Consider the following 24839-nt stretch of genomic DNA (forward strand, 5'->3'; position numbering starts at 1 on the left):
ATTTTCAGTTTCGGTTTCCAGCTAAATTAAAACTTTCGGTTTCTGTGTTCTGGTAAAAAAAACAACAACATAATTTTGGTGCATCACTAATACTAACCCTTTCAAGGGATTTCCTGAAGAAAATTCACATACATGGATTAAAAATTCTTCAATTAGTCTGAATTTTTTTTTTTTTTTTTTGATAACTAATGAACTTAATGAACTAATGAACAAGTTTCAGCTTATGTACTGAGAGTTGCAGAACGTATTTGTCTTACATTCAGTGTTGAGATGTGATTTCCTTCTTTAACACACCCTGACAAATGTCTGGTTATTGTTCCAGACGGCGCAGCTCTCGGGTGCAGCTCCGAGCGGTGATTTCAGTGTGCACCAGCAGGGGGCAGCAGCTGTGTTTGGGCAAGAGGCCGTGCAGGGTGTCAGAGTAGAGGCGCAACCCTTTAAAGGGCCAGCGGCTGTGGTACTGACTAGCCACACTTCATTAGGCACTCCTGATGGAGGAACTACCTCTACAGGTATAACTACAGCTCAGTTACATCTGCTGTCAGCCCGTGAGTCTTTTATTGCAGTAAGTGTGAATGTGTATTTGATCACAGGAGAAACAGGTGCTACCTCCATATTGGCACTCACAGCATCCCAGACCCAGCTTGTCGCCACGACAACCTCCACACAGGCCAATCAGGTAGAGTTCTGTTTTTCACTTTAATTAGTTATTTGATTTTCTATTACTATCAAAATTCAGTGAACAATCTTTTAGATTTCCGAAGCACTAATTGTCTGTCTTTATACTGTGTGTGTGTGTGTGTGTGTGTGTGTGTGTGTGTGTGTGTGTGTGTGCAAAGGCCCGAGTGGAGATCATTGGGAAACCTCAGCCTGCTACCCCAAACCAGCCTGCCACACCTGGAACTGCTTTGGAGTGTCAGCAGTACCGTAAGCATACTGTCCAAAATATTAAAGTGCCCCTATTATGTTATTTAAAGGCTCCCATTTTTATCTCCTACAATACATACATCCACATAAAAAAAATAAAAAAAAATCAATTTAATTTTCTCGTAATTTACATTGCAGCATCACCTCTTTTCTCACAGTGTCTGATAAGGATTAGGTCTCTCTAAATTCTTCCTTTTGAAGAGCTTCCTCTGTTCTAATTGGTCAGATGGCCCAGTCTGTTGGGATTGGTCTACTCGGCTCTGATTGGTCAGATGGCTCAGTCTGTTGGGATTGGTCTACTCAGCTCTGATTGGTCAGATGGCTCAGTCTGTTGGGATTGGTCTACTCTGCTCTGATTGGTCAGATGGCCCAGTCTGTTGGGATTGGTCTACTCGGCTCTGATTGGTCAGATGGCTCAGTCTGTTGGGATTGGTCTACTCGGCTCTGATTGGTCAGATGGCTCAGTCTGTTGGGATTGGTCTACTCTGCTCTGATTGGTCAGATGGCCCAGTCTGTTGGGACTGGTCTACTCTGCCCTGATTGGTCAGATGGCCCAGTCTGTTGGGATTGGTCTACTCTGCCCTGATTGGTCAGATGGCCCAGTCTTATACACAGTAACAGTAATGATGGCATTGGTTTTAGCGTATCAATTCAAGCCATAGTTCTCATCCTTTGGAAGTACAGCAAAGTAGATTTGCTTTGGCAGCGCAGAAAACTGTGTCTTCTCAACATGTCAACAACACGAACCAAACTCTTCCAGTCTCAGCTACAACTACAGTGTTTAAGGGTCAAAGTAGACATTGTTCACGGGCAGCCAATGAAGAACATAGGCCGGAAGCATAGTGCAGGAAATAAGACTGGAATTACTCATTTTGGCAGTTCAGAATCAATTTTTTCTTTTAGGAGACAATAACTCCATTATCGTGATTTTGAAACATTGCACAACTTTTACTTTCACAAACAGCTATATTACACACGGCATGAAAGGTAATATCCGAAAAAGCATAATAGGGGTACTTGAATATTTATTTTACCAAAAATGCATTTGTGGCTACTTTAGCTGACCTAATGAATTCCTATGCATCTTAATTTTCATATGAATGATGTACATCAGTTGTATTTTCTCTTTCCTGCAGCGGATCCTGACGTGTCCACGTACCAGTATGATGAGAACTCTGGCTATTATTATGACCCTCTTACAGGCCTCTACTATGACCCAAATTCACAGGTAATAAAAAATGCTCAGAGATTGCAGAGCACAGTTTATGTGGAGCGCGTGCCACTGCTTCATACACCAGTATCCTGGAGGATTTGGTCATTTACACAGGCTTATTGACAGAGAAGAAGGGGCATAATAACATTGTCACAGAATTACTTAATAAGCATTTGTTTTAAATAATAAAATATTGGTAAACACCTTAAAACGAATAGTGAAAAGTTGGCATATTTTAAAATAATTTGGGTCTTCTCTTGTCCGTTCAGTAAAAAACATTTGTTTTAAATTACCCAAGACCTGAGGCTACTAGTATCAGACCGGACCAGCGTCCGAGGCACTCGTCAAAGCTTTGGACCCAAACCTGCTCAGATCTTGGGTTGGACTGCGGGTTTTCAGATCCAAGTGGACCCGTGAAGACCTCTAGTTCCAACCCTTATCAAACACACATGAACCAGCGAATAAGTGTCTACAGAGTTACTTGAAAATTATAGGTAGGTGAGTTTGATCAGGGTTGTAGCTAAACTCTGGAGGACGTCATCCCTCCAGGGCAGGATTTGAGGAACCCTGAGTTAAACCCTAAATATCAAGTAGCTGTTTATATCTGGGGTGATTCAGTCAATCAGAATACTATGGACTGTTGCCAATGATATTGTACCAGCATCAACAAAAGCTATCTTTACACTGAAAAGGTAGAACAGCAGCTGCACCTGAATGACATTTCTGTTTATTTACACAGACTGTTTAATGCTGCTTAAAGGTGGCATACTTGTATCTCATAATGTAAATAGCCTACATAAAGTATATAAATTATAAAACAAGCATGAAAAACAAGTTATTCGAACTGGAAATAAATTATATACAGAAAGTGAGCATCAGTGAGGCTGTCGACACTTGAGGCCCCGTCCACACGGAGAGGAGTTTAGCTGTATACGCTAAAAGATTGTATCATATAGGCATTTCGTCCAGACGGATCCGGTGTTTTCAGAAGGTGAAACCACTATTTTTTTTTTTTTTTTTTTTTTTTTGAAACCGGGTCCCAGAGTGGATAAATCTGAAAAGGACATCCTTGCGTTTTTGTGTGTACAGCCAATCCGTATATTTTGTGAAATGATGATGTCATCACCCCACATGCCGACCCTATTCAGACACCGCTAACAGCACAAAACAGCAACAACAACAACAATAGCAGACTACATGCTTGTGTTCATGCTGCAGAAGCTACCGAGGCTAAAGCTTTATTAAAATAAAGCTTTATTTCTAAGCTTTAGGCTACCAAATTTTGTATACAGCGTGCAAGGTTTATGCGCATGCTCCAAGTCTTATTCTTTGTTTTTAGTGTATCTCTATTGCAGAATTACAGCGCCACATACTGATCTTGCATGTATACTACATCGTTTTGAGTCGTTTCAGTGGTTTCGTGTGTACACAGATATTTCATGAGACAAGGAAAAAAAAAAGATCGGATAGGGAAAGCTCTGGCTTCGTGTGGATGTACCCTGAGATATTAACCACTTACATCGTATCTGCACTTGTTTATGATGAGAGAGTTCACAAGAGTGCAGATTCAGTATTCAGTTGATGAGCGTGCTCATAAAAAAACGATGGCGTTTTCAGCTCTGTCTGATCTAAACGCTTCTGATTGGCCATTGCATTCATAAGCTCAACAGAAATGTGTGATTGGTTATAATGCTCAGCACTGCAAAAAACAATGCATAAAAAGAAATCTAATGCAATGTGAGCACATCTAAATGTAATTTTTACATTTCACTTTAATCACAACAGCCATAATAGCATGTATACTACAAAATAGAAGAATAGATTTAGTTTAATTGTGCCGGGGCATTTTATGCCCCCTTATCTATTATGAGCATTTTTGTTCAGTTTGGTGTCATTTTTGCCCCAAGCCCCCATTGATTTCCGACTCTGATTCAGGTGAGTTTAATTGTGTAAGGTTTTTGGCACTTATTTGGCTCTTTATTTGATGACCAGTCGGTCAGTGACGACCAAGCTTACTGAGCAACTTAATACAGCTTCTATACAAGCATACTGATACTAAGAATCTTTTCTGTTTGTTTTGTGATGTTCTTCTAGTACTATTATAATCCTCATACGCAGCAGTACATGTACTGGGATGGGGAAAGACACACGTATGTTCCTGCCTCATCACAGACGTCCGATGACACCACAGATGCTGCAGCCACGGGAGTGACCTCTGACCTTTCAGGTGCTCCCAACAGCAGTAAGGACAAGAAGGACAAGCCCAAGAATAAGACAGCACAGCAGGTACAACCTCACACTACCCAAGGGTAGGGACACACCAAACCGACGCTGAAGAACTAGCGCTGATGAAAGCCGCCTATGTTGTCACCTCGCGTCGACTGCGTAGGGGGAAAAAGTGCGCTTGAACACACTGAAAGAACTACAGCCGACTGTCAACTAGCACATGCGTTCTGCGCCTGCGTGTAAACGATATAACTGTCGGTTTCTGCAGATATATTCATCTATATTCGAAACCGATGCTGCAGGTTGCAGAGACACAAACCATAAACAAAGCAGCACATGCTTACCAATTTGAATATCAATCATGCTGATCACTTTCTTTATTCCACTCGGCTCATGTTGATACTAAGATATTCTCCCAGGAACACTCCCAGGTGCAGCAAATTAGCTCAAAAGAAATATGAATAATTATTTATAACTTGTTTGTGAAATTAATATTAGAATCAATTAACCTGTTTGTCTAGTGAACACTTTAATTGTTTATTAATTCTAAGAAATGTTAATTTCCTGGTTATGGGAAATAACATTCTTACTGTACAGTACTACTCAGAGCAGGTAGTCAAAATCTGCATGATTAGGGACTCCAGTATATGAGCATGAAACACGGACAACTTTACATGTGACACAAACAAGACTTTATTAACTAAACACTTAAACTACTCTAACATTCACACACATACATGCATACAGTTACCAAGGGAAAGAGAGAGCTGAAGCAGAATACAGGAAAGCAAGAAGTTATAGCATTGTTTGAAATTCAGCAGATCAACAACCAGTAAACCATCAGTTTAGTTCTAACTTGCCCTTCTTTAAAAGGGGTTAGGATACTTAATGTATCAAAAAATGAGACTAAGTTTGATACTTGCATGTCTCGCCCATTTGAATTAAACTGTCCTGATGCATTTGCTGATGTTGTCTTGATGAGAGAGAACCAATTGAAGTTATAGGATCTTTGGTGAATGGAAAGACAAGACCGCAGCCTGGCACAAGCTTGGGGGTCCTTAGAAGGCTTGTAGCGCAGCATCATCTTCACATCAGAGTTTACCAGAAAAAAGGGACTGTGCTTGGGTGTTTGAGAGAAGAACCTTCTAGATTCTTATAATACTAATGTGTCACAGAGTTAGCAAAATTTAATGTAAATTAACAAATCGATAACGAAGATTGGAGTTCATAGAGACCAAACATGCTACCCATGTGATTTTAGTTAACCGTAGTATGGAACTCTGAAACATTAATGCAAAAGAGTTCAAAAGAGAGAATTAATACTTAGGCCAAACCCCATTTAAAGGAAAATCATGAGAGGGGAAAATTGGATACATGTTTATACATTTCTCAAGTGGTTACATATAGAATATATAAGGGTTTATCTGTCCTTCTTAACAAGAATTAAGTGAGAGTCAAAACTCTCTGCAAATTCCTTTGTGTCATAAACCTTATCAGTCCTCATGTGTCCTGTAAACAGATGCTTGGTGTTAGCTGCATTTGTTGCAGTTTTTGGGGGATGGTTCACATACCTTTGTTGGGAGATTGATTTTGCTGGATTATTCATTAAATATAATTAATAATTTGTGTGTGTGTGTGTGTGTGTGTGTGTGTGTGTGTGTGTGTGTGTGTGTGTGTGCACCGATTCTACATGCTGAATTGGACAAAAAAACCTGACGGTGTCCAACTTGAGCCAACAGTGTGGAACACAATGGAAAAACTAAGTTGGCCAACGCTCAAAAACGGCCCGATGTTGCCGATTGTCGGCTTGGTCTGTCCCAGGCTTAAGTCACCATGAAATCAACCTGTCAGTCACATGAGATTGACCAATAGCAAACCACGACCATCCAATCAATTCCCATGGACAAAATTAAGTCCCACCCTACATTTTTTTTTCTTCCATTTCATGCCTACTTTGAATTAAAGGTGTTAGAAATCAGAAATGCTCGCATCTTAAGCCCAAAGTATACTTCAGTTTCAAGTGAAACACAGCCTTATGAGGCTTATGAATTATGAGTGATCTTGAGCGATCGACTATGAGCGATCGATGAATGTCTTTGTGCAAAAATGTCCCCTCATTCAAACACTCGTCATCTTGGCCGTCTGTTGTTGTTGCTGTCTCCACAAGTTTCGTCTCATCATTTTCTTTTTCAACTGTGAAGCAACAGGCCTTGGCTGTGTAAAAACCGAAGTATACTGTGGGCTTTAGAGGGTGAGGTTTTGGTGAGATGGCATGTCATTTAAATCGAGTATCCCTTCCTGATGTATCTGTATGTTTCTTCAGATAGCCAAAGACATGGAGCGGTGGGCCAAAAGTCTGAACAGGCAGAAAGAGAATGGCCGATTGTCCTTGTCATCCTCGTTGAGTACAAACTCTCGATTGATGGCACAGGGTAGACCCGATGACAGACGGGAATCTGCCAGCGCGGACGCGGGTTACGCCGTCCTGGAGATGAAGGTTGGGTTTTTACACGTCTGACTAATGCCCTGCTCTTCATGTCTTACTGATGGTGTGACTTTTCTTTTTTTCTCCCATAGGGTGCCTTGCTAGAGAGACCTCAGATTCTGATGGAACAGATCACACATCCAGAAGAAAGAGAAGTGTGTTATTTGTTTTGTGTTTTGTTACCCTACGGCCCGATATACTCATGGCAAAGTTCTTTTTCAATCTTCGCTTGGGGGGTAAAAAGAAGTCTGAAATACTTTTGCAGCGATACACTGTTAGTGAACATCCCAACGCCACCCACACTGCTGAGAGCAGCGTTTAGATGAATATGTAAATATATGCTGTTTGCTTTCCTTTCAATAACAAAATAAACACAACAAAAATAACAGCGGTGAGAAAACAGCAGTTAAGAAAGCATCTGATCATAGCGACGTCACTGATGTGGATATGTTTGCACAAATTCTGCAATTCGGCATTCCAGTAAAGTCACGTCACCTTTATTTATATAGCACTTTATACAATAGATTGTTTCAAAGCAAGCAGATTTACAGTATTAAACATAAAAAATACTGTCCGTGTCGCTTTCAATTAGAATTACAACTTCAGTTTCTGCTATAAAGCATCTCTTCAGTCTGATCATGCCACCTTGACGGATGGATTTCCACAAGAAGGCGGAGCCCCATAGCCACACCCACCTATTACATAATCGTCACGGACCAATGATAATTTGAAGGTGTTTATCGGGCAGAGCAAACTTTTCTGGAACTCCAACGAATTTCATTTTGGCCTGATTTTGTTTGAAATGATGTCGCACAAGTTCGTTCTTTGATTTCACTTGGAGTATATCGAGGACTTTACGTTATGGTGTTTGGTTCTTATATTATTTTGTCTTTTTGTTAACATTACATGTTACCATGGCGCTCACTGCTTGCCTCTTTTGTGTGTACCCTTTTTGAAAAGCAACATCTATTATTGGCACTGCAGTGTTTTAAAAATATATTGTCAATTCTGCTCGTCTGGTCTCTCGGCAGAGTCCTCCTCAGGGTCTGGTGGCAGGCTACAGCGGAGAGACAGACAGTGAGGAGGAGGGCGGAGAGCGAGAGGAGAGACTAACAGACTGGTCTAAACTGGCCTGTCTGCTGTGCAGGAGACAGTTCCCCAGTAAAGAGGCTCTGATCAGACATCAGCAGCTCTCTGAGCTGCACAGAGTGAGTGATGGACAAGATCTGCCAACATATGAGCTATGCTAAATGCCAAGATGATGTTATTTTTATTCGTAATATTTTTTTTCCTCCCTATATAAATATATATGAGCAATATCAGACGAGTAGCCATGCGATATGGCTGTATATCAGCACAGCTGTGATTTAGCCGTAGGTAATCACAGCGTGCTGATATACAGCCATATCTCATATTTCTTATTTACACACTTGTGCGGCACGAGTGTGTAAATAAATAAGAAATAACAACGGAGTGTCTTTAAACCCTTTTTTGTGCAGAACTGCTTAATTCTGCCACAGCTTCAAATCTCAAGTTGACAGTTTGACCAAGTCTCCGTTACTAATTCTAAAATGTCACTTTGCACAAGCACTTAACGGTCGCTGGCGGCCTGGAACTCGCATCTCCGAAAACATTTAAACAAATTGTAAAATAGAAGCTATGATTAAATGTGCGTCACATATTTCAAGTCTAAACGACTACATTCTCGCCATAAAAATTCTTAAAACTACAGTTTGTGGTACAACAAGCGTATTATTTGTAAAAAATACAGTGGATACGGCCGCCATAACAGTCGCTTCAAGCGGAGTGATACAAACGGTGAAAAGGTAGGAGTGCTGTTATCACTAGAATGCCGCACGGCTCTCAGCCAATCAGATTCAAGAACCAGAAAGAACTGTTGTATAAATATGTATAATTTTAGATTTTGAAAGGAATATTAGCAATAACCAGTGCTATTATTATTAACTAACATAAAAATGATTAAAAATCATGTTTGTTGATTTAAAAAAAAAAGAAATATAATGAAGTATAAATATTACACCGGACCAGACCAGATGCAGTGCGACATGCGATAAAAGGCATCTTCTCCATGTTAATCATAGTTTTTGGAATCTCGCTGGAATCTTATCGCATCACGTCCTGTTACGACACGGTGATAGATGGAAAAAAATTTATGAAATTTAGAAATGTATCATTGACGCTAAGCTAAACAAAAAAAAATTTTAAAGGGGACCTATAATGCCCCTTTTACAAGATGTAATATAAGTCTCTGGTATCCCCAGTATGTGTCTGTGAAGTTTCGGCTCAAAATACCCCACAGATCGTTTATTATAGCTTGTCAAATTTGCCCCTATTTAGGTGTGAGCAAAAACACACCGTTTTTGTCTGTGTCCCTTAAAATACAAATGAGCTGCTGCTCCTGGCCCCCTTTCCAGAACAGGGTCGAGCTATAATAGCTCACACTTCGGTTGCTTAACAGTAACAAAGCTGGAGAATCTCATGCAGCCAAAATGAAGATTGTCAGTAACGGTGTTCAGCCTTACATTGTTCAAACTGGAGTTGGACACTGATGGATAGACTCAGGAAGAAGTTACAATTTTTAGAATGCAACTGGACATTTCTGATCATTCAACTCATCGACTAGCATGTGCCGTCATGTTAATCTTTTGTGCAAATCCAGTGTTGAATTGACCCTCGTTTGTAAAGCAGTCCAGCGTAAAATGATGGCATGGCAACAACACTCTTCTACAACAACTCTTCCTTTTCTCTAAAGCAGCCCAACATGGCCTCGCCCCCTTTGTTGCGTGTTCCTGGGGGCAGGGTTTATGTAAATTTTGGGGTTTGTGATGTCACTAGCCCGGGAAGAAGCTTTTTTTTTTAGTCCCTACCAGCCGTTTGTTTTAGTCCTTAAAATTTCTGTCAAAGAAAATATCTCCCTTTGCATTGAACTTTGAGCATTTTGAACTTTGCAGCTGTTGTTTATGCTCAAACAGCAACATTACACACTAACTAAAGTTAAAAAAAGTGAAATCATAATCAAGAACCCCTTTATTTTATTTCTAAACTTTATGTAAATGATCTCTGATTATTATCTGATTATTAAGTCTGATTATTCATTTTTGTCTCATTTTACTTTGAATATTTTTGCTGGCAAAAATCCAAGAATCCAAATACAGGCTGCAGCAACCAATCAAATGAATTAACAAAATAATACATTCTATTCATGTCATTGTCTTTGTTCATCCATATGCAGCAAAACCTGGAGCAGAGGAGAGCCAGACCGGGCCAGCCAGAGACACACGAGCGATCCGAAACAGAGGTAAATGAAACCCCTGATTACATCTCCAAACTCCTGTGATAGCATCAGGAGTGTTTACTTACTATTTCCAATGAACAATTTCCCCCTTAACTGCTATTTTTTTCTATGATTCATTGATTTGACACTTCTGAAGTATTGACCTGTGGGTGGCGCTCTTCGTTTTAGCTGAGATACAGGGACCGGGCAGCAGAAAGGAGGGAAAAAGGGGCCGTCCCACAACAACCAGATGCAAAAAAGAGGAGATTCAGCCCTGTGTAAGTGGAAGGAGTGAAGTTGTGAAGACTTTGTACCATGGTAATAACATATTATTTGGGGGTGTACTATGGTAATATCGTGGTGTTTGAGTATAATGTCTTGTGTTTTGCTCTTGCCCATGGTCAGCAGTGGCGCTGGATCTCAGATGCTTCCTGGAAGGATGGAAAAAGGCTTTTTCTTTCGCAACCTACCAGTGGAGTAATGGTGTACTTCTTTGGACTTTCTTCAATACTAAATGAAACGCCTCATGTACAGTGTATGTGTACAAAGCAACAATGCAGCTGAGAGACCATCATCAGGGTGTTTATCAAAGATTAGAATGATGCGGTAATGTGCAGAATATATTGGATTCAGGTTAAGGAAAAACCCTCAGGATCCTTAAAAAAAAACACTATACAGCACACGGTTACTGTAGATATAGTCCAACTATGTGACATTCTTGTACTTTAGCCTATTGTCAGCTTCCCAGAAAGTAATTTGTGAACATTTGTAGATGGCATGAATTTATGTGAAAAAAAAAAAAAAAAAAAAAGTGTAATTCTGGGAAGCTGAGAAAATGATGTCAGGATGGAAAACTGGGATAATTCAGAAACTATTTCTTGTAGTTTCTTTTGACTTTTAATACATCTTTTTGTCCCTTTTATATATTCTTTGATGAACAGCCAGTGGCTCTAAGCAGAAGCTTTGCTGATTTGCCAGTAAGTGTGCTATGCATTTTGCATGTCTCGTATGACATGACAGTCTATGCAGAAATGACAGACAGCAGGTGTCTGTGAAGACTTGCACAGTAGATTACTCTTTAGTGATTATCTTCAAGAAAAGGCACAGCAGATGATTATGGTTTACTTTATCAATTTTTATTAACCTAATTTGCAGTATATATATATCATATGATTTATAAGTTGTATAAGATTATATAAGCTGGTATACAGTTTTTAAATGTGAATTTAAGGTGGCCAGAGTGAGTTTGTGAGTATATGTCCTTATTAGCACTAAGTGCCGTTATGTTTTCTTTTTTTTGTTTGTTTATTCATACATGCAAAATCATTTATATGATTTTCAAATACTCATTTTGCTTAAATGTTATCAGAAAAGGGTAAAAACAATATGATTTACATAGTTTGATAAATATGATTTAGAAAATAGTTCCTAATAAGAATTATTTTATGTGAATATAGAACTTAACATATGAATATTGATAATGTGACATGTTTTGAAAGCAGAATTTTTTTTATATATTGACTCCTTGATGCAGTAAGAGAATCTCACAAAACCTGTCAGAAACACGTCTGGGTCTTATTTCACCACAAATCCAAATCAGAAGATAATTTACTAAATTCTATTTAATTATTAGTGCTGTCAAATGATTAATCGAGATTAATCGCATCCAAAATAAACGTTTGTTTACACATAATATATGTGTGTGTACAGTGTATATTTATTATAAATGTATATATTTAAGAAATATTTACGTGTGTGTGTGTGTATATATATATATATATATATATATATATATATGTGTATATATAAATATAAATATTTTATATAATATATTTTTGTTAAATACATACATGCTTGTGTGTATTTATATATACGTAATAAAAATACACAGTACACACACGTATATTATGTAAACAAACCTTTATTTTGGATGCGATTAATTGCGAATAATCGTTTGGCAGCACTATTAATTATACAAAAAGAAATATAGCTTATTTTTAGGACCATTACGATTTTTTTATGTTGTATTGTGACATTTTCATTCCAGTTCAGCATGTTGTTATTAACATAGTGTGGAAAAAAATTATCCTTTTTACTGTAATTTGGGGAAAAGAGGCTTTTTTTTTTTTTTTTTAATTTTGCTCTGAAATATGACTTTGTGAGACATTTCTTCCTGAGATTCAATGACGTTTGTATTGAGTGAATTTGTTCTCTACAACCCAATATGTGTTGAAAGAATGCATTTGCACAATACAGCTTCCTATATGACGTCAGTTTTTTTGTTTGTTTGTTTTTTGTTTGTTTTTTTTGGAGAGAAATTAATACTTTTGACCAATTTAATGCATTTTTGCTGAAAAAGTGACAGTAAAGACATTTCTAATGTTACAAAAGATTTCAATTTCAAATAAATGCTGTTCTTTTTAACTTTCTATTCAGCAAAGAATCCTGAAAAAAATGTTAGTTTCCACAGAAACTGTTTTCAACATTGATAATAATCAGAAATGAGCAGCAAATAAGCATATTATAAAGATTTCTTAAGGATCATGTGACAGGATTAATGCTGCTAAAAATTCAGCTTTACCATCACATGAATAAATTATAATTTAAAATGTATATAAAGAGAAACCAGCTATTTTAAATTGTAAAAAATAATTCATAATATTACTGTTCTTGATCACAAATGCAGCCTTGCTGATCATATATAAGACTTCTTTTAAAAACATTAAGAAATCTTACCGATCCCAAACTTTCGAACACGCACATATACATATAAATTGTATTTATTTTTAATCATAACAGCCTCTTTCTTGGTATTCCAGTGCATTTTAATTGCACTGCATCTCGGACTGCATGTCTTGGATTTTTGTGGTAAGGCTGTGATTAGTTTTATTACTCAGTGAAATAGCTGCTCTGCATGGGAAGCATTTACTGCATAAGTTGGGTTTTGTACCACAACACAGGTGAAGTGTTCCAAGAGCTAACATGGGAAAGATTCTTGTCAGGGCAAGACTGTTCTACCAAAAAGACTGTTGAGATAATTATATTACCAGTCATGCAGCATATGAACCTGCTACATACAAATATATGGTCGGCATGGCAGCATAAGTAACAAGTGAAGTCTTGTTAGTTGTTTTGCTTAAACTAGAATGAATAAGAAAGTGGATTAAGCATTCTTGGAAGCAAAGCAAAGACAAGTAGGAAATGCCTGTGTTACACGTTCATTCAGTTTCCTCCCTGTCCTCGAGGGAGTTGCAGCACAAAAGACATTCCTGTCAGCTCTTTTCTTTATGAATCAATCGACTCTTAGTGTCAGTGTTGCCAGCAACACAACCTGAGAGGGCGTCATACATGACACTGTAATGTAAAAAGTCATAACAATTGAATACACCTCTTTTTTTCTTTCTTTTTTTTATTCACATCCTGTTGGAAAATGAGAGACTAATTCAAGGAATGAATAGTTTCCAATGAAAGGTGTGCTGGGTCAAAGGTCATTAATCACATTCAAACCATCGAGTTCAAAAAACACCAAATAACTTTCTAAAACGTGTGCTTGTACATCACATGCTTCTAAGCCACAAATACAGACAATACAGGAAATAACAATCTGTACATCAGATTGACACATTCAGAGCAGGAGGTCTGTGTATCCAGCATGGCACATGGGCGCTTTGTTAATGAGGCTAAAAGGAATGTTTCAGGCTCAGTGCAAGTTAAGTTTGTATGCAAGCATGATTCTGCGAATGAATAAAAAAGGTAATTGCGACATTTTATCTCGCAATTCTGACTTCTTTTCTCAGAATTGCATGATATAAACTCAGAATTGTGAGAAAAAAAGTTGCAATTATCTTTTAATTTTTTTTAATTCTGTAGTAGAAGCAAGCTTTTATAAGTTTGATCTTTGACATATAAAAGAAAAAGGTCTCGCCCACAGTAAAAAAAAAAAAAAAAAATACAGTAATGCACTCACAATGGTGTATATGTTGTATAAAAGTTTTTTTTTAAAGTTTGAAAGTATTTCCAGAAAACTTATACAAAAATATTACATCAACACAAAACTAGTGGGGGAAAAAAAAACACTTATCTGTGAAAAGTTATATTCAACTCCAAACCAGTGTTTATTATTATTATTATTATTATTATTTATGCACTATTATTGTTTTCATGTTTTGAAGTGGCTTTTATTTATATATACATTTTCATTTTTTATTTTCATTTCATTTTTTGTAATTATGTGCTTTATTTTTTTTTACTATATAGGTTTAATTTATTTTTATTTCTGTTTTAGTTTTTATTTATTTTAGTGCTCCAACTTAAAATGATTTTAGTTAGTTGTCTAGGCAACATTTCGCATTTTCTTTTCATTTAGTTTTTCATATTCTGTTTCTATTTTATTTTATTTCATTACAACTTTACAGTTCATATAACACATTTTTGAAAGGAAGAATTAATATAAGTGCTTTAAGTACAAGCTTTACATTTCCTCTGTAATGTTTGCCTAGACATCCACTGTAAGTGCATTACTGTAGTAAATTTAAGTTAGGTCTGTATGTTCGCTTGTATGTTCAAGGAACGAGCGAATGATTCTGTGTGGTAATCGACAGCTTGCTTTACATGAGCTTAACTTGTGTTGAACCGGAACATTCCTTTAAGAACGTTGACAACATTCTTACAGTGTTCTGTAGTAAAAACAGAAAACATCTTATTTTCTTAAAGCAGAACAACCAAAGTCTGGATTTTCCAGGGTCTTGTATCGGCAGTCTTGCCAAGCTTCACTTCAATCAAGTGCTGTTCTAACAGAATTTGTGCAGGACAAAGTATATACAGCATCAACGACTCACTTGTCTCACATATTATGCACTTCTACAAGCATGGAAAACTCAATAAATTAAAAATAAGAAAAACAATTTAAAAACAGCCACTCATTCATAATAATATTTACATTATTTTATCGCAGTGTTTTAAAGTTCTATCTCAACTGTTCTGTGTATGGCAACATAAAAAAGGTCATGTGATATGGCTAGTTTCTTCATCTCCTTAGAAACTCTAATATGAAATAACATTCACTATATGTGTGCACTTCTCATTGGGTTGGCTTATTTTTCTCTGTGCTCGCCACAGTATTAACGCAAATAAACACTGATGCTCTGACAGTTCTGGGCTTTTGTTCAGTCATTTGTTCAGCTAGATGTCCACTAGCATGGCCACAGGGCTTCTCCTGTCACTCTGGAACTGAAAGACATCTCATTCCAAGGCACCAGAGAATTAGGTCCATGTTGTCCACATCTGTCGGTAAGGTGCTTCTGTTTCCTTTCTACTTTCTGTTGTGCCAATATGTCTTTTGGTCCTCCAGAAGTTGGGAAATACAGCAGTTGTGTTGCTGCGGTATCATCGTGTGCTCTGTGTGATGAGATTGACGTGAAATTAGATATTCCAATAGCCAATCAGAGAATTCCAAAAAGACATTTCATTAGTGGATCATTCTGCTCCTAGACCGTGGAGGTCATCTTGTAAAAAAATCATAAATCTCTTTTATTCTGTTTTGCTGGTCTATACGTATGGCTCAAGGTTTAGAGAAAGCATAAGAAGAGCTTTAAATCACAGTACTGTCATGCCTCTTTTCCACCAAAATGACCACATGTTTCCACAGACTAGAGGAACGAACTGTGACGTAACACTGCTGTGTGTTGTTTATGTGACTATAACCAGTCTAAAATCAAACAGCGCATCCAGGGGCCCGTTTCAGTAAGGAGGTTCAACCAACTCTGAGTTAAAACTTGAACTCTGAGATGGGCAAACTCTGAGTTTTCTGTTTCAGAACAGAAAGTAGGTTGACTCTGAGTTAAGCGCGTGCACCACAACTATTAAAAGCCATGATCAAAGGAGCTCCGATATTACGATTCACCATAGCAACAGCACCCAACAAAAAGACGTCTGCATACTGCAGAGTCAATAAAAGTGTAATTCTTATCAATGTTATAATTTCAGAGGTGAAAACTGGCAGAACGGTAGGTTAATGAACTAATATTCATTTTCATAGTATCCCACGGCGGGCAACAAAAAATGTAAAATAGGCCTATTAATAATAATTGAAATGCATTTTTCTTACTTTGCAAGTTCTTTGCAATAAGTATAAATAGTAATTAGATGTTACTTATACTTTATACTGACAGATACATACTATTTGCACCTCAGTATTGTTGTACATTAACAGGATGGTTACCCTTAGATCACAGTTGAATCGGCTGGTGCATATGGCAATGAAAGAGGATGGTCTGGGGGTGTACCCCAATCTTCAGTCTATATTAAAAAAAACTGCTTTTAAACAGGCAAGGAAAATGACTCTGGACCCATCTCATGTGCTTTATCCTGAATTTGAACTACTTCCATCTGGTCAACAGTTCCATACTGCAAGGTTTAGATACAACCTCTATAGAAATTCTTTTGTTCCTTTGGCTACAAGGCTGTTGAACTCTAATTCAAAGGACATGACTGTGTGAATATGTTATTGATGTGGGTGTCTTGTTGTGCAGCTTCACCTGTATTGCCCAAGACAATTTTCCCTTAACAGGGACAAATAAAGTATAAAGTAAAGTACCTACACCACTCCTAGTTTTTAACCTTGTGTGACATTGGTGGGCAGAGCTAGTGTAAATTTGCACTTAGTAATAGACACTCCCAATAATCTTTTTTTCCGTTTGCATTAAGATTATTTTTATTACCACACTGGCAGATAATTTTACTTAAGTAAAATACACTTAATTTAGATCCCCCCCAGAAAACAAAACTAAATATTTGATACTGTATAATTTTCTTATATAGAAAATGCATCCTGATTTAAGAATTTTTAAAGCAAAAATACTCAGTAAGAAAAGCATTTTTGCAGCGAGAATGAATGAATGAATTATTTAAACATTGCTTGCCCTTTAAAAAGGGGGAGGAGAACGAAAGAAACTCTGGGTTTACCGAAGAAAACCTGCTCCTGACCAGGTTAGGTTCACAGAGTAAGTTACCATGGTAACTGACTCTGAGTATAAGTTACCTCTCTTTCAGAAACAGGCTTGACTTACCCTGCTTTCTCGGGTTTGACATACCTCCCATTCTGAAACGGAAAACCCAGAGCTTCCCTCATTTCAGGGTTAAGAGTTTTCACTTAACCTCCTTTCTGAAACGAGCCCCTGGTGTTTGTGCAGGCAGTGCGGCACTTCTATTTGTTGTTCACAGTACCGGAAGTAATTCTAGAGAACCGGCAGCTCGCATAAACTCCTGGTACTCTTATCTGTTGTTTTCGGAGATAAATTGAAACTGAAACCATTGGTTCACTCGATCCCTCGTCTCTCTCGGGTGCATAATTTTATGTATTTCGATATAAAGAGCAATGTAGTGCAACCAGGGTCTAAAACCAACTTTTTGCCACACCTGCCAATGGCTGGCGACTTGGGAAAATTTACCGGCCATAAATATTTTTTACAGGCCATGAAACTTTTTTTTTTGCAAAAAATAGGCAATTATGACACCAAAGTGCTACTAAACTACTACTGAATAAACTACTGTTTATGTTCACTCAAGCCATAACCAACTATGTTTACTAGGATACTTGCCAGGATGGGCATTTTTACCTTTTTTTCTGAATTTGTCCTTTCAAGTGCAAGACGACATGAAAGAGAGCCCAATTCAATATTCACGCGCTGACTGAGACGTGGCTTTCTGGGCGCACTTCGGATGTTTGCACACAGAAAACTTCCCACACAGTGTGCGAGTACCTGATCGTTGTTCAAGTTCGTTTATGTTCATGTTCTCACAACATTGCATTGCTAGAATACATAAAAATATTACCGGCAAACTGGCGATTGACACTGCTCTATATACTCGCCAATGCAGATTTTTACTCACAATTGTCGCTTGGTGAGTGTTAATTTTAGGCCCTGAGTACAACATTAATACATTGCTCAATGAGTCAGCGGAAGCATTTCTCCGCCCTCTGCTCCCCTGCTTCGTTTGAGACCATCAAGTTTTTAGGGCTGGGGTTGAACCAAACTTTTTGGCGCAGAACCCCCTTTTTCTGCATTGGAAATGTGCAGAACGGTTTGAGAACGGACATAGGCCGAGAACCCGCACCGGAACCACGTCAGTGGAAAAGGATTAACAGTGTCAGTCTCTAACTTTATGAAATAAAATCACAGCAATGAAAGATGAGAGTTTGACGGCTGACCTGTCCTCATGCGCTCTTTAATGGTCTGCGTCGGAACAGCTGGCCATGGCACCGAACACCTCTGCCGGCTCTGGTGAGTGAGAGGCGGCACTTTCTGTTGGGAACCTGCCATGAGAGACACAAGAAAGATCAAGCATTAGAATACATCAACATGTCAACCGTTCATGCCTTGAAGTGGAGGTTGTCATAATAATGCAGTTAGATCGAAAAGTTCCACGGATACACACAAAAAAGCCTAAGGACTTTGTTTATTTGGCTGATACAATCACACAAAAAAGGGATTAATATGCCCGTTAAAGTATGGACAAAAGACTGAACTATTTGAAAGTGCTAAACAGAAAATAAAATACTTTACAAATATTGTAGTTTGGTCTGATTTTCTTTTCATCCTAAAAATCTGCTACTGTTGCAGCAAGGCTGCTAGGTGTTTTTTTTTTACAATGTTTCAATATTTATTTTGATTGTACAAAACCCAGAGAAAAATATGGATTGTTTTGGTGATCCAAATATATTTACAATGCACATGATGTGCTATTTTAGTAATTTAGTTTGCACTCTTTGTTTTTATTATTAGTTTTGTTTGCATTTTTAGTTTGTCTTTTTTTGCTATTATTATTCACTTTGTTTAATCTTTTTATTCATTTTGTTAGCATTATTTGATATCTTGATATTGTTTTGTTTGTTTTGATCTCTTATTTTTTTATTTGTTTTGTTTGCATTATTTGTTTAATCCTTTCATTTTTTATTATTCGTTTTGGTTACATTTATTTGTTTTATCTTAGGTGTGGAACTAGCGCGTTTTTAAAACCTCAAATTGCAATGCCACAAATCCTAACTGCAACCAAGGTGCAACACTGGCAAGTGTTTTAAAGATGTTTTTGCACTTGATGAGTGGTTGCTGAAGTGGTCAAGTTTCATTGAGTTTTATTGTATTAGAATATTTTCCAAAAACAAAAAATGACTTCACTATTCACTATCTAATGCTGATACTATATTGACCTTAGTCAAGGTAGAAGCCATATTTGACAGGACAAAGTGAAAATGCTTATTTCCATAAATGTCCAGAGGACAAAAAAAAAAAAAAAAAAAACACGCTGTAAAAATTATTCGTTACCTATAGGACCTTAAGCCATTATGACATATTAACTGTCTCATATCCTCATTTAAAGGATTAGTTCACTTTCAAATGAAAATTAGCCCAAGCTTTACTCAACCTCAAGCCATCTTAGGTGTATATGACTTTCTTTTTTCTGATGAACACAATAGGAGAAATATTAATAAATATCCTGACGCATCTGGGCTTCATAATGGCAGTGAACGGGACCAACGTATGAGCTGAAGAAAGTACTTCCATCCACATCCATCTATCATAAACGTGTGCTCCGGGGGTTAATAAAGGCCTTCTGAAGCAAAGTGATGCGTTTGTTTAAAAAAAAAAAAAAGTCTATATTTGACAAGTTATTAAGTAAAATATCTAGCTTTCGCCAGACCGCCTTCCGTATTCAACTTACGAAGAAAGTGTAAAACTCTCGCAGTTCAAAACGCTTATGCTACATCCTACGACTTCCCTATTCAACTTACGGGAAAAACTGATGTTCAACTTACGGAAAACTGATGCTTAACTGATGTGACACCAGTTTACACTTTCTTCCTAAGTTGAATAAGGAAGGCGGTCTGGCGGAAGCTAGATATTTTACTTCATAACTTGTTAAATATGGATTTTTTTTTTTTTACACAAAGGTATCACTTCACTTCAGAAGGCCTTTATTAACCCCCTGCAGCCATGTGAGGTACGTTTATGATGGATGGATGTGGAAGGAGACACTTTCTTCAGCTCATACTAGTTGGTCCCATTCACTGCCATTATAAAGCTTGGATGCATCAGGATATTTATTAATATTTCTCCGATAGTGTTCATCAGAAAGAACAAAGTCATATACGCCTAGGATGGCTTGAGGGTGAGTAAAGCTTGGGCTAATTTTCATTTGAAAGTGAACTAATCCTAATTTTGCATCCAAACCCCCAGTTTCACAGACAAGGGTAGTCCTAGACTAAAATGTATGTTTGAGCTGTTTTAACTGAAAGCAACTTGTACTGACATATTTTAAAATATGTCAGTGTCATTGTTTTGTCTCAAGATGTACACCAGTAATGTTTTTTTTTTTTCTCTAGTGAAAGTTTATAAAAGCTACTTAAATGCCCTAATTGAATTAAGGCCTACTCCTGGCTTAGGCTAAGCCCTGTGTGACAGAGGTGTCCAATCCTGGTCCGGGAGGACCACTGTCCTGGACAGTTTATCTTCAACGTTAATTAAGCACACCTGACCTAGCTATTCAAGGTCCCAGTCTACAAGAAGGTGGTCCTCCAGGAGCAGGACTGTCACTGAACACACCTGCACTAGACTGAATGTGATGAAATTCAGTATGCAGAACCTAAATTGAGATCCATTACTATAATCACGCTTTACTTTACTTCACGCCATTACTTACATTCCAGCATCCATAAACATATGCATATCAACCCTCATTGGACTTCATGACCATTATGAATAAAACAGCTGTTTTTTGAGGCTTGTCCAAAGTAGCCTCACACAGGTTTCTCTTTAAAAGAACTCATTTTTCTATCTCACCTGTTGTGTGTAGGGCTGCGACTGTAAGAAGGACTGTAAGCCCCAGTGCTCAGGGGAACATCTGCCAATTCACCATCAGTCAGGCCCACTGCCAAATGATTCTGCCAGTTTCCCCCTCCGCTGGCAGTAGATGACACTAGTGAGGAAGAAAGGTCTTGATGTTACGTAACATTAAATTTCATCAGAAGAAAATGTTAGGTGTAGAAACCCATGCAAAAATCGCCGCTACAATGCTGGGGTGTGTGGTTACTAGGGCGTTTTAGTTGGTTGCTTACTGGCCCAAGTTAAAGTTTACACCAAGTCCTAACAATATCCTGGTCTCCAGATCTGTGGCCGGTAGCATAAACTGCATCTTCTACTGTCATCTAAATCAGTCAGTTAAATAAAAAGGTAGATCAGTCTAATTTGAATAGGAAAAGATGGACGGATTACCCCTTGGTTAACTGCAAGTTTGTCAAACTTGTTCTTAAGACACAGTCTTAATATAGTGGCTATGTTTATGCAACTGGCCCCTGACTTGATTCCTTCGTTCAGTGCAAATCTACAGGATTTTATCGCCTAGCAGATGAAATTGTAAGTTCAATCATTTAGAAAACTACTAGCACATTTTCCATGATGAGGTATCATTCATGTCCATCAGACAAGGGGTACAGGGCGGGTTACGTCCCAAAGTCTATTAGATTTTTGATTTGCTTTGGCAGTCAACAACAAATCTATATCTTATTTCTTGTTGGTCCATTTCCACTGTGCAGTTTTCTAAAAAAATAAATTCTTATAGTCCTTTTAAATTTGTTGGCTCCTTTTGGAAGTAATCATTTGTCACACCCAAGGCCGTCCCAAGCATGGTTGTGCACCACTCTAAGGATGGCCAAAAACGGGAGACAACTGGACCTTTTGTCCCAGGTGTGGGCTTGAGGGTGGCCCGGACTGGATTGCGGAGGATCCAGAACCCCCGGGACCGTGGCCCAACAATTCCTTACTGTGGGCCTGCACCAGAACCAGACATTTTGTTGCCCATATTATTTGTTTATCATAGTCTACATCAGGAGTTCTCAACTCTGGCCCTCAAGATCCACTTTCCTGCAGAGTTTTGCTCCAACCCTGATCAGACACCCCTGACCAAGCTAATCAAGGTCTTCAAGATTACTAGAATGTTACAGACAGGTGAGTTTGATCAAGGTAGGAGCTAAACTCTGGCTCTCGAGATATACTTTCCTGCAGAGTTGAGAACCCCTGGTCTCCACTGTGTTATGTTTAAGGAACTGTACTTACCTGAGGAGAATGAGTTAGTTCGGCTGGAGTGGCTGAATGGTGCGGGCAGCGTCTGGTAGCCTAGGCTGTGCTGGGAACCTCGGTCATGTTTGTAGGTGTACACCAGCTGATAGGCACCTGGGTCCCTGTGCCCAGCGCTGCGATTGTACCATCCCTTCAAATGCTCTGCCACCAATGCCTTGTACATGTTCTTGGTCAACACCTCATTCAGTGGTCCCTGCCTGCCTCTAGGGGGTCTCACAGTTGCGTATGGATTTTGTGACAAATTATCCGACCCCTCTATTCCATAATGCTTGTTGCGAGTACGGCCCTGGTAACCATGTGCTGAGTAAGTGGGGTTGATATTATAGTGACCCTCGAGTTCGCTCTCGTAAACGTAAGCTCCGTTAGAACAAGGCTCATATTCGAAACCGGGATACCCAGCCACATAGTAGGCAGTCAGTCCGTAGTGATTCTGCTGGTAGCCGTAACAGCTGGAGTTTTGAGGGACCAAGTTGGGCATGCTCCCCGTATTGCCGTAGATCTCCACTTTGCGGTGGAGCCGGTAGTCGTGGGATTGCGAGTCCAGTGTGTGGTAGGGAGGAGTGGCCGAGCAGGGGAGGCAGTAGTCCATGCTGGACATGCTGGTATAGGACGAGCAGTCATCCAACACTTCAGTGCTGTTGCTACGGCGTGAAGGAGACAGCGGGAACACCGACTTGTTTGCGCAGTGAGAGTGGAGAAGTTGTGACTGAGACTCCAAACTGCCGCTGCGGTGTCGGAAAGCACGGATGTGACCTTCCGACCTACAGGACGCAGATAAACACGTCTTTTTTGTTTTGGTAAAAAAGGGAGTGCACTGAATAAAATAAACTACTTGCATCAGAAACATAAAAACCACAAAACCAGCTAAATTTTTACCATTTAAAAAGATATTGTAAGTACTGGATGCTACTGATCCAAGTAAAGTTACCTGAGTTGGCTGCTGCTGTAGGCGTTACGGGGCATGACGGGGGTTTGCGGTAAGCTGCGGGGGTCCTTCGGCATTCTGGGTAAAGTTTTACATGGACTGCTTTGGGCAGAGAACACCTCTCGGGGGGTGTAATAATGTCCTGGCCCTTGAACCTCATGATCTAATCTGATTTCAAACAGACAGAGGAATACTGAAATGTGATGAAAGAGAACATGTCTGGGTAATCTTTCAGCCCAAAATCAAAAGATTAAAAAAACAGGAAATAATGTTTTTATACCAGTGGTGAATAGTAACAAAGTATTTTTACTTTGTTACTGTACTTAAGTACATTTTTCAAGTATCTGTACTTTACTGGAGTATTTTTATTTGGAGAAACATTTACTTTTACTTCACTACATTCCAAAGCATAATATCATACTTTTTACACCACTACATTCCATAAAAACATATCGCTACTCGTTATTTTGAACTGAAGAAATTGTCACGTGCTTCGAGAAGCAATAGCAGTGTCTGATTTGTGAACAAACTGATTCTTTTCAATGAACCTGTTAAACCGGCGTCATGACAAATCGGGTCCCCGCTCGAAATCGGGTCTCCCCAAACTGTCAGTTAATGATTGTTGATTTGTGTACTTCATCCACCACTGATAAGGACAATTAAATGTAGATTTTATGACATTTTATATGCTTGGTTTGATGTAACACAAAGCTATTGAATGCTTTTATGTCCTTTTTGGAGCAATAATGTTCTTGACAGTTTTCATGTGATCCAGCCCAGTAGATCACTGTAGTGCAGTGATCATACACACCTGTTCAGAGCTCTGTCGTGGTGTGTGTCGCTGGCTGAGGATCGTCTCTCGGGGTCGTATTCCAGGCCAGATGATGACCGAGGAGGACTGAGACACGGGGAACACTGGACGGAGCGAGAACGTGGCCTCTGGCTGTCATCTTCTGAAGAAACAAAGATATCTTTTGACTGCTGTGCTTTTCTGCTCCACTACATTTGGTTGCATCTGGTTCAAATAATATTATGTAAATTCATTGTTGGTTTTGCATGATAAATGATCTATTATGAGTGTTAATGTGCATGACTCAGTGCCTACAGTAGGGAACAATGCTGAGGAAGAAGCACTGGAAGTGAGCTAGTGAGTTGTAATACATCTTAATTACATAAGCAGAGAGCTGATAGTGGTTTCATAATTGATGTCATTACCATCATCTAGAGGAAGACTATCACACAGGGAGCTGCACTCAGACTGAGCCAGTTCATCTATGAAGAAAGAGAAGTGATGTTATGTGATGAAACACTACATAAATCAATGTCAATTAAACATTTAATTAAATTAACTACATGACATGATTAATCAATTATATTGCATATATTGTTATAATTAAATCACACTAAATTAACATGTTAAATTCACAACCTAATACACATAAATGTGATACATAAAATATGAGGCTTGAGCCTCATTCATAGTCGCTGTGAAATTGCAGTTGTACTTTGTTTCACAGTCCCTTGTGTCTTTTTTCTTTATTTCTGTTTGTGTATCTTATGGATTCTCTTGCTTTAATGGCTTCCTTCAGATGGACTGAATTTCTGAGCTTTTGGTCAGTCCACAAGCCACTTCA

The 24839-nt window shown here is 38.5% G+C and overlaps 2 protein-coding genes across 8 annotated transcripts in view; one reads left to right on the plus strand and one right to left on the minus strand.

Annotated features, from left to right (window-relative positions):
• The window catches only part of rbm10 (RNA binding motif protein 10), a 31683-nt gene extending 19264 nt beyond the window's left edge, over positions 1–12419 (plus strand). For 2 of the 5 annotated variants that reach the window (XM_051880933.1, XM_051880932.1), the window contains 11 exons: positions 323–512; positions 594–679; positions 840–927; positions 2064–2155; positions 4235–4426; positions 6690–6863; positions 6944–7006; positions 7883–8059; positions 10105–10170; positions 10336–10424; positions 10552–12419. In XM_051880933.1, the coding sequence (XP_051736893.1) occupies positions 323–512; positions 594–679; positions 840–927; positions 2064–2155; positions 4235–4426; positions 6690–6863; positions 6944–7006; positions 7883–8059; positions 10105–10170; positions 10336–10424; positions 10552–10627 (1293 nt within the window). In that variant the 3' untranslated portion in view covers positions 10628–12419. Of the gene's footprint in view, positions 1–322; positions 513–593; positions 680–839; positions 928–2063; positions 2156–4234; positions 4427–6098; positions 6864–6943; positions 7007–7882; positions 8060–10104; positions 10171–10303; positions 10465–10551 lie in introns of those variants that run through there. The other 3 variants (XM_051880934.1, XM_051880935.1, XM_051880936.1) reach the window with 3 other exon arrangements.
• Positions 10938–24839, minus strand: part of frmd4bb (FERM domain containing 4Bb) — an 80788-nt gene continuing 66886 nt past the window's right edge. For 2 of the 3 annotated variants that reach the window (XM_051880931.1, XM_051880928.1), the window contains exons 18-24: positions 24421–24477; positions 24017–24158; positions 23209–23373; positions 22257–23041; positions 20985–21120; positions 18356–18460; positions 10938–15543 (exon numbers count right to left, since the gene is read on the minus strand). In XM_051880931.1, coding sequence (XP_051736891.1) covers positions 18373–18460; positions 20985–21120; positions 22257–23041; positions 23209–23373; positions 24017–24158; positions 24421–24477 — 1373 coding nt within the window. In that variant the 3' untranslated portion in view covers positions 10938–15543; positions 18356–18372. The remainder of the gene's footprint in view (positions 15544–18355; positions 18461–20984; positions 21121–22256; positions 23042–23208; positions 23374–24016; positions 24159–24420; positions 24478–24839) is intronic. The other variant, XM_051880930.1, reaches the window with a different exon arrangement.

This window comes from Ctenopharyngodon idella, chromosome 22 (genome assembly GCF_019924925.1).
Source record: "Ctenopharyngodon idella isolate HZGC_01 chromosome 22, HZGC01, whole genome shotgun sequence".
NCBI classification, from domain to species: Eukaryota; Metazoa; Chordata; class Actinopteri; order Cypriniformes; family Xenocyprididae; genus Ctenopharyngodon; species Ctenopharyngodon idella.